The sequence below is a fragment of the Eretmochelys imbricata genome, chromosome 4 (assembly GCF_965152235.1).
Source record: "Eretmochelys imbricata isolate rEreImb1 chromosome 4, rEreImb1.hap1, whole genome shotgun sequence".
Lineage (NCBI taxonomy): Eukaryota > Metazoa > Chordata > Testudines > Cheloniidae > Eretmochelys > Eretmochelys imbricata.
Window position 1 is genome coordinate 142,621,724 of NC_135575.1, and position 10,430 is coordinate 142,632,153.

At 52.1% G+C, this 10,430-nt stretch overlaps 1 protein-coding gene across 1 annotated transcript in view; it reads right to left on the minus strand.

Annotated features, from left to right (window-relative positions):
* The window catches only part of DYSF (dysferlin), a 300,841-nt gene that overhangs the window by 178,123 nt on the left and 112,288 nt on the right, over nt 1-10,430 (minus strand). Inside the window, exon 22 of the mRNA XM_077816190.1 lies at nt 8,150-8,256. Within this exon, the coding sequence (XP_077672316.1) occupies nt 8,150-8,256 (107 nt within the window). The remainder of the gene's footprint in view (nt 1-8,149; nt 8,257-10,430) is intronic.

Consider the following 10,430-nt stretch of genomic DNA (forward strand, 5'->3'; position numbering starts at 1 on the left):
ATGGGGGCACAGGCTGGCAGTTAGGGAGGGGGCGGGGGAAGGTTCGGGAGGAGCGGGGCGCTGTCTGTATGGGGGCACAGGCTGGCAGTTAGGGAGGGGGCGGGGGAAGGTTCGGGAGGAGCGGGGCGCTGTCTGTATGGGGGCACAGGCTGGCAGTTAGGGAGGGGGCGGGGGAAGGTTCGGGAGGAGCGGGGCGCTGTCTGTATGGGGGCACAGGCTGGCAGTTAGGGAGGGGGCGGGGGAAGGTTTGGGAGGAGCGGGGCTCTGTCTGTATGGGGCACAGGCTGGCAATTAGGGAGGGGGCGGGGGAAGGTTCGGGAGGAGCGGGGTGCTGTCTGTATGGGGGCACAGGCTGGCAGTTAGGGAGGGGGCGGGGGAAGGTTTGGGAGGAGCGGGGCGCTGTCTGTATGGGGGCACAGGCTGGCAGTTAGGGAGGGGGCGGGGGAAGGTTTGGGAGGAGCGGGGTGCTGTCTGTATGGGGGCACAGGCTGGCAGTAAGGGAAGTACCGGGGGAAGGTTCGGGAGGAGCGGGGCGCTGTTTGTATGGGGCACAGGCTGGCAGTTAGGGAGGTGGGGGGGAGGTTCTGGAGGAGCGGGGCGCTGTCTGCATGAGGGCAGAGGCTGGAAGTTAGGGGTCTGGGGTGAAGGTTCTGGAAGAGCAGGGCGCTGTCTGCATGGGGGCAGAGGCTGGCACTTAGGGAGGTGGGGGGAAGGTTCTGGAGGTGGGGGGTGCTGTTTTATGGGGGCACAGGCTGGCAGGGAGTTACAGACAGAAGGTTCTGGAAGAGTGGGGCGCTGTCTATATGGGGGCACAGGCTGGAAGTTAGGGGTCTGGGGGGAAGGTTCTGGAAGAGCGGGGTGCTGTCTGCATGGGGGCAGAGGCTGGCAGCTAGGGAGGTGGGGGGAGGTTCTGGAAGAGTGGGGCGCTGTCTGTATGCGGGGACAGGCTGGCAGTTAGGGAGGTGGGGGGAAGGTTCTGGAGGAGGGGGGTGCTGTTTTATGGGGGCACAGGCTGGCAGGGAGGTACGGACGGAAGGTTCTGGAGGAGCGGGGCGCTGTCTATATGGGGGCACAGGCTGGAAGTTAGGGGTCTGGGGGGAAGGTTCTGGAAGAGTGGGGCGCTGTCTGCATGGGGTCAGAGGCTGGCAGTAAGGGAGGTACCGGGGGAAGGTTTGGGAGGAGCGGGGCGCTGTCTGTGTGGGGGCACAGGCTGGCAGGGAGGTATTGGCGGAAGATTCTGGAAGAGTGGGGCGCTGTCTATATGGGGGCACAGGCTGGCAGTTAGGGAGGGGGCAGGGGAAGGTTCGGGAGGAGCGGGGCGCTGTCTGTATGGGGGCACAGGCTGGCAGTTAGGGAGGGGGCGGGGGAAGGTTTGGGAGGAGCGGGGCTCTGTCTGTATGGGGCACAGGCTGGCAGTTAGGGAGGGGGCGGGGGAAGGTTCGGGAGGAGCGGGGCGCTGTCTGTATGGGGGCACAGGCTGGAAGTTAGTGGTCTGGGGGGAAGGTTCTGGAAGAGTGGGGCGCTGTCTGCATGGGGGCAGAGGCTGGAAGTTAGGGAGGTGGGGGGAAGGTTTGGGAGGAGCGGGGCGCTGTCTGTATGGGGGCACAGGCTGGCAGTTAGGGAGGGGGCGGGGGAAGGTTCGGGAGGAGCGGGGTGCTGTCTGTATGGGGGCACAGGCTGGCAGTTAGGGAGGGGGCGGGGGAAGGTTTGGGAGGAGCGGGGTGCTGTCTGTATGGGGGCACAGGCTGGCAGTTAGGGAGGGGGCGGGGGAAGGTTCGGGAGGAGCGGGGTGCTGTCTGTATGAGGGCACAGGCTGACAGTTAGGGAGGGGGCGGGGGAAGGTTCGGGAGGAGCGGGGCGCTGTCTGTATGAGGGCACAGGCTGACAGTTAGGGAGGGGGCGGGGGAAGGTTGGGGAGGAGCGGGGCACTGTCTGTATGGGGGCACAGGCTGGCAGTTAGGGAGGGGGCAGGGGAAGGTTCGGGAGGAGCGGGGCGCTTTTTGTATGGGGGCACAGGCTGGCAGGGAGGTACTGACGGAAGGTTCTGGAAGAGTGGGGCGCTGTCTATATGGGGGCACAGGCTGGAAGTTAGGGGTCTGGGGGGAAGGTTCTGGAAGAGCGGGGCGCTGTCTGCATGGGGGCAGAGGCTGGCAGCTAGGGAGGTGGGGGGAGGTTCTGGAAGAGTGGGGCGCTGTCTGTATGCGGGCACAGGCTGGCAGTTAGGGAGGTACCGGGGGAAGGTTTGGGAGGAGCGGGGTGCTGTCTGTATGGGGGCACAGGCTGGCAGTTAGGGAGGGGGCGGGGGAAGGTTTGGGAGGAGCGGGGTGCTGTCTGTATGGGGGCACAGGCTGGCAGTTAGGGAGGGGGCGGGGGAAGGTTTGGGAGGAGCGGGGTGCTGTCTGTATGGGGGCACAGGCTGGCAGTTAGGGAGGGGGCGGGGGAAGGTTCGGGAGGAGCGGGGTGCTGTCTGTATGAGGGCACAGGCTGACAGTTAGGGAGGGGGCGGGGGAAGGTTGGGGAGGAGCGGGGCGCTGTCTGTATGGGGGCACAGGCTGGCAGTTAGGGAGGGGGCGGGGGAAGGTTGGGGAGGAGCGGGGCACTGTCTGTATGGGGGCACAGGCTGGCAGTTAGGGAGGGGGCAGGGGAAGGTTCGGGAGGAGCGGGGCGCTTTTTGTATGGGGGCACAGGCTGGCAGGGAGGTACTGACGGAAGGTTCTGGAAGAGTGGGGCGCTGTCTATATGGGGGCACAGGCTGGAAGTTAGGGGTCTGGGGGGAAGGTTCTGGAAGAGCGGGGCGCTGTCTGCATGGGGGCAGAGGCTGGCAGCTAGGGAGGTGGGGGGAGGTTCTGGAAGAGTGGGGCGCTGTCTGTATGCGGGCACAGGCTGGCAGTTAGGGAGGTACCGGGGGAAAGTTCGGGAGGAGCGGGGTGCTGTCTGTATGGGGGCACAGGCTGGCAGTTAGGGAGGTGGGGGGGAAGGTTCAGGAGGAGCGGGGCGCTGTCTGTATGGGGGCAGAGGCTGGCAGTTAGGAAGGGGGCGGGGGAAGGTTCGGGAGGAGCGGGGTGCTGTCTGTGTGGGGGCACAGGCTGGCAGTTAGGGAGGTACCGGGGGAAGGTTCGGGAGGAGCAGGGTGCTGTTTGTATGGGGCACAGGCTGGCAGTTAGGGAGGTGGGGGGGAAGGTTCTGGAAGAGTGGGGCACTGTCCGTATGGGGGCACATGCCGGCAGTTAGGGAGGTACCAGGGGAAGGTTCTGGAGGAATAGGGCATTATTTTTAAAGTGGCACAGGCTGGCAGTTAGGGAGGTGGCAGGGGAAGGTTCTGGAGGAGCCATTGAGGCGTAAGCGTTGCATTAAGAGGCCGTGAGTGTGTGTTGTTATTGTGTGTGCTGGTTGTATTGATTTGTGAATGGTGGGTTATGGGTGGGTTGCGCTGGCAACTTTGTGTTGGGTTGTACAGGTGGTGTATCAACCTTTGAAGAACTGTGGCAGCTGGACTGAGTAATCCCCACTCTGAGCAGTCCCCTTCATCGCACTGACTCCTTAGAACCGCTGAAACTGGTGCATGCAGATTCGGTGTAATGTCAGTGTGGTGGTTGGTTGAGATAACTCTGTTAGCAGAATGGTTGAGGACTCTTGCCATGGCATAGATACAGGTCTTTGCTTTTTTATTATACGGAGATTCTGTTATCAATTCAGGGAAGTCCTAGACTCTGTTATACTGGATGTCAGACACTATGATCACATTAGTTCCTTCTGGCCTTGGACTCTATAATGTATTTATACTGGGACTGTCAGTTTCTTGGGACAAGAAACCTCTTCTTGTTCTGTGTTTGTGCAGCACCTAGAACAAGGGGCCCTGATCCATGATCGGGATTCCTAGGCACTACCACAATATAAATAACAGCTTGTATTTACAAGGATAAATATCTCCATTTCTAAAGCGTCTCCCTCCAGTATACTTCGGTACCCCCTGGAGTTTAAAATAAAGTAGCAAGAACACCACTCCATTCCAGGCAATGGTACCTTTCCTGTTACCCCTCCTGTTACCCCAAGAATGGCTAGAGTCAATACCAACTGCTATAGAGGTCTTGAAAACATGCCTCACTGTGATAGACAATTATCCAAGAGAAGGTCAACAGGTGACTTGATCACAGTCTCCAAGAACTTACATGTAGAAGACATTTCTGACAGCAGATGGCTCTATATTCTAGCTGCAAAAGGCAGAATGAGATCCAATGGCTGGAAGGTGAAGCTAGACATATTCAGACTAGAAATAAGGTGCTCATTGAGAACAGTGAAGGTAATCAATAATCACAACACCTTACCTAGGGAAGTGATGGATTCTTCACCACTTGGAGTCTTTAAATCAAAACTAGATGTCTCTTTAAAAGATATGCTCTAGCTCAAACAGAAGCTATGGGCTTGAAGCCAAAATTATTGGGCAAGATTCTCCAGCGTGTGCTGCGCAGAAGGTCAAACTAGATGATCGTATCGGGTCCTTCTGGCCTTAAATTGAAAAGGATCCCAAAGAGTGTTCAATTCTCCAATGACTGGCTCAGTCAGATTTCTAATGAAACAAGCAACTCAGTGGTCCAATTTTAGAGCCTAACCAGTCCCTCTTGCGTTAGGCCTCCTGGCAGACATTGCTGCAATGCACAAGACTCCCCAGAAGGCACACGTGGTTGGTATCGGCAAGCCCATCAATTTGGATATTATCCTAATTAGTTTAGCAAATTCTGCTCTCTTTTCAGAACATGTGCTAGTGCTCCTCGCTGATTTATTTAGGCCAATTTCTCTCAGCTATGCAGAAGCAATTTACCACAGGAGCTTAGCACCGAGGAGGAAACAGCCAGAACGAACCACTGGCTTGGCAGCTCCCTCAGTGACATTTTTTCCTCATTTAATTGAATTTGTTTTGGAGGGAGCAGCATCTCTGGAAAACCTAAATCCTGGGATTATCCTCGGGTCACGTATGGCACACACAGGAGCAATGGAATATTTACAGCCCTTACAATAGCTCTGACCTTTTCCAAGGAGCTGGGGGGGGGGGGCGAACATCTCCCTGGTGAGGCTTAAAATCAAATAAATAGATTTTGAAAAGAGCATCCTTAAAGCTGCCATCCTCGTTGGTTTATGGAGCATTTCCCAAGCAGCAGACTTGGCTCATCTGCATGCCACACGCGGAGCATGTTATTCCATTCCATCGCCTGCCCCTGAAAGAACAAGCTACTGGCCAGTGAACAAACCCCACAGGATGTGAGTGAATGCCGTAGGCTTCCAAACACCTTTGCTAGTGACCTACGTGCGTCTTAGCAAAGAGCAGTGAGGACCAGGTGGCTCAAAGGCCCATTAATAGGCTCCATGCTGTCTTTTGCCATTAGGTTACTGGTTCAAATCCAACATAGGTTGGTAGAGTGAGTCAGTGGCATCGCGGGGGTGAGCCCTGTGTAGAATGAGTTAATGGGTCTTGGTCCTTTTCCCAGTGAACTAGCATCTGCAACTGAACACGTTTGTCTCAACGAAGGCTGGGGATAGACACAGAGGCCAAACTCCCCTTTTCTCCCTAGAAATGGTGCCTCTGAATTGAGGACTGAGATACGTGAGTGGAGCAGGGCTGTAGCTGTTCAGTCACTGGGAGGCATCACTTTCCAAAGCTGTCAACTGGCGCCTTTCTCCAACACTTTTCAATATGAAGAGTGACTATTTCTGTACCCCTGGGTATTTTAAACTGGGCAAGCTTTATGAAAAGCAGCAGTGGTTGTTTAATAGCTGCCACCTTCTTCAGAATAGGCCACAAGCTGTTAACAATTCCCTTTGGCGAAGGCTTATCATCACACCCTACTCAACAACTAAAACCATATTAAAGATTTCCCTGTGAGCAATTGCTGGAGTTGGGATGATATGAGGGGAGGTGAATTGAGATATGGTGATAAAGCCTGGGAACTCCAGCTTCAGACCCCACGGCCCCAAGATATCACGGCAACGTGGGCCACGGAAAAACCTAGACAGAGAGTCAAATCATATTGGAAAATAAAATTCAACAAAAGTTTGTGCCAGACATTCAATGCTCTTCCAACAGACCTTTCTGCTACTGGTGCCTACCTGCAATAGGTCCAGGTCACAGGACCTAGGACACATCGTTAAGGGAAAACATATTGGACTCTTTGCCTTTCCTGATTATGATATAAATCAGATGCTTCAATGGGAAAGGTTAGGGTTTTTCAAATGCGTGCATAACGTTGGATTCCCTCCCTTTGAGGGGGAGATTAAGAGCCGGTTAGGCCCCAGTTTCAGACTCTGTTTAAAGACAGAATGTGAATTGATCTCTTTCCATTATTATTTGTATTTCAGTAGCATCTCCAAGCCTAACTGAGGTCCCGGCCCGATTGTGCTCGGTGCTGTACAAACACAGAGACAGTTCCTGATCCAAAGAGCTTACGGTCTGAAGAGACAAGACAGAGGAAGGGTGAAAGAGATGCACAGAGTGTCTTGCCCAAGGTCCCACAGCAAGTCAGTGGAAGATCTGGGGATAGAACGCCAGTTTTTTGCTTGGCTGTAGCATCAGTAATGAAACAGCCTGCAAGTGCCAGGGAACCAGAAACTGACCTTGCAGTGACGTGCTGTTGATATTCAACCTGGGCTGTGTGAGCTATGCAGAAGGACAATAAGGGACTGGAAAAATCTATTCATTTTCTTTACTCACTTAAGCAAAAACCTCTTTTTTGTGACCACTGCCAAGGGAAGAGCCAGCACCTCTGGGACAAGGTGATTCCATTAACGCAACTTCCTCTGGCAATATTTCGACTTTGTCCTTGAAGAAGTATAGAAGGACCAAGATTTTCAAAAGTAGGAACCTACACTTAGACTCCTCAATCCACATGAAGTGGCCTCATTTTCAAATATATGAAGCACCAGCATCCCCCACCAGAGTCAATGGGGGCTGTTGGGTGCTTAGCACTTATTTAGGCACCTAAATACAGAGTAAGGAGCCAAACTCTGGGCCCGTATTTGAGAAAATCTTGACCTATTTTTATTGATAGCATAACAGCTTGTAAGATTTGGTGTCACCTGAAACAGGACGGAGTTAAGGGGCTGGAAACTAAGTGTATCCTCCCCTGGCAGAATTTTGTGAAAAATACAGATTACTTTTTCATTCCAGCTGTAAATTAATCTGTGGAACTCCTTGCTACAGGATGTTGTTGAGACTTTAGGAAGAGTCAAAGAGGAACTGGATGTTCATATGGATAATAAGAATATCCAAGATTATAATACATAATGCTTAAAAAAGAGAGTATTGAAAGGGAGATAAACCTTTTTCAGGGCTTTAAACCCATCTCCTATTATTAGAGATCAAGACAAGACCTTCATGGTGGCAGATTCACCCAGCAGGGGAGGTTTAGGTTGGATATTAGGAAAAACTTTTTCACTAGAAGGGTGGTGAAGCACTGGAATGGGTTACCTAGGGAGGTGGTGGAATCTCCTTCTTTAGAGGTTTTTAAGGTCAGGCTTGACAAAACCCCGGCTAGGATGATTTAGTTGGGGATTAGGTCCTGCTTTGAGCAGGGGGTTGGACTAGATGACCTCCTGAGGTCCCTTCCAACCCTGATATTCTATGATTCTCCCATATCTGCCTAGTGATGGGGTCCTTACACCTTCCTCTGAAGCACCTAGTGTTGATCCCTGTCGAAGGACAGATACTGGGCTAGAGGGACACTTGTCAGATCCAGTCTGGCTGTTCCCATGTTCCTGTGAGTCAAGAATCTCTCTCTCACACACAATACATCCAGAGGAGAAGTCACTGCTTCATAAAAGTTCATTCCTACCGCAACAGTATCTGCAAATGTAAATTCTAGGCGGCTCTTTTTTTCTAGCCCTAGATTCCAGCTGGAAGCATATCTATTGCAATGGCTCAAGCTGCGCTACAATGAGGCTTATTCAGGTATGCTGGGTTGCAGCCCTTGCATAAAGAGTGGAAATTTATGATCTGCTTTAAATGTCACCTTTTCAACTCCGTGCCTTGGCTCAACAACCTTTGAAGTAAACATTAGCAAATGACCAGGATTTTTCAGCACAAGGCCCCTTCCAACATAAATAAATGTTCTTGTAATAAGCGCATGAAAAGGCTCACAGTTGAATTTGGCAGAAATACCTGCAGTCTGCGATGATGTCATCAATCAACTGGGCAACCAATGAATCCAAGTCATTTGATGAGCACTTGGCCTTGAGCGCAAGGTGGACCAGCTCCAAGCCTGCTTCCTACACAACACACAGAGCAGAGAACTCATGCACTGATTATGGCACCTCCCAGCCTTCCCCTCACCCGCACCCTACAGACCAGCACTGCACAAAAGTGCAATGTCATTTGAAGGCCCGACATAGCCCAAAGGCCTCCCATCCTGCAGCCAATGGGAGGCCCCAATTTTCATAGCCTCCTGTGGGTGCTTGTGAATATGGGTGTCACACCCCCCTCGAGTTGCTGGTCCACACAGAGGATTAGAGCCTACTACCACTGCCAGTTAACGAAGCTACTCTTTTAGCTTGTGCTCTTCATGTTGAAGAACCAGAGTTCCATTCCTGCTGGAGACCCCAGCTGGGGGAGACAGAGAGCAAGAGAGAAACACTGGTGTCCTACAGATGGCTTTGTCTTTTTTCAATCTGGGGGACGTCTCCCTAAAAACAAACAGATTTTTAACGAAGGCCCTTCAAGCTTTCATCCTACAGTAACTCCTTGCTTAACATTGTAGTTATGTTCCTGAAAAATGCGACTTTAAGCGAAATGATGTTAAGCGAATCCAATTTCACCATAAGAATGAATGTAAAAAGGGGGGGTTAGGTTCCAGGGAAATTTTTTTTGCCAGACAAAAGACTATATTTTATAGATATACAAACACATATACACAGTATAAGTTTTAAACAAACAATTTAATACTGTACACAGCAATGATGATTGGGAAGCTTGGTTGAAGTAGTAAAGTCAGAGGGTGGAAGAGGGTGGGATATTTCCCAGGGAATGCCTTACTGCTAAATGATGAACTAGCACTCGGCTGAGCCCGCAAGGGTTAACACATTGTTGTTAATGTAGCCTCACACTCTACAAGGCAGCACAAATGGAGGGAGGGGGACAGCATGGCAGACAGAGACAGAGAGACACACTCTGTGTGTGTGTGAGAGAGAGAGAAAGAGAGATGTGCATTGCCCCTTTAAGTACGCTAACACCACTCTAAGTACATTGCCTTTTTAATTAGATCAGCAAGTTGAGACAGCGGCTGCTGCCAGCAAGCTCCCTCTGTCCTGAGCCCTGTCCTGTCTGTCCCCCGTCCCCACACGGCTTTATGGAGATGGCATAAGTGGGGGGCAGGAGCAGGGGGGAGGGGGACACCCTGACATTAGCCCCCGTCATTCCTGCACAGCAAGCAGGAGGCTCCCGGGAGCAGCTCCACGGCAGAGGGCAGGAGCATCACACGGCAGTGAGGGGAGGGACAGCTGAACTGCCGCCGCACAGGGAACTTAGGGGAGCGGGGAGCTGATAGGGGGGCTGCCTGCCCACCCTGGCTCCAAGACACCCCTCCCACCCCAGCTAGCTCCACCGGGCTGCTCTTCCTGCAAGCAGTGGACAAAGCAGGTGGCTGCCAAACAACGTTATAAAGGAGCACTGTGCAACTTAAACAAGCATGTTCCTAATGGATCAGCAACGTAACAACATTAACCAGGATGACTTTAAGTGAGGAGTTATTGTCCTGGAGCATTTCCTGAGCGGCAGGCTTGGTTATTTTAAATTTCACACACACAGGGTTCATATTATGCCACTCCAACCATGAAAGGATGCTCCACAAACAGAACGTTTAGCACAAGTAAGTTCTGGGTTCAAACCCTGCTGTCAACCTAGATAGGGGCGGAGGGAAGGTTTCAGAGTGGAAATAAGGCATAAGTTTTTAATGGGGAGTGTAATTAACCATTGGAACAATGTACCAAGGGTCATGGTGGATTCTCCAAAAAGAAAAGGCGTACTTATAGCACCTTAGAGACTAACAAATTGAGCATAAGCTTTCGTGAGCTACAGCTCACTTCATCGGATGCATTCAGTGGAAAATACAGTGGGGAGATTTATATACATAGAGAACATGAAACAATGGGTGTTACCAGACACACTGTCACAAGAGTGATCACTTAAAGTGAGCTATTACCAGCAGGAGAGCAGGGGGTCGGGGGGGGAACCTTTTATAGTGATAATCAAAGTGGGCCATGAAGGAGTCCAGGAAAGCTGGCTGTATTTTCCACTGAATGCATCTGATGAAGTGAGCTGTAGCTCATGAAAGCTTATGCTCAGATAAATTTGTGAGTCTCTAAGGTGCCACAAGTCCTCCTTTTCTTTTTGTGAATATCGACTAACACGGCTGCTACTCTGAAACTGGTGGATTCTCCATCACTGA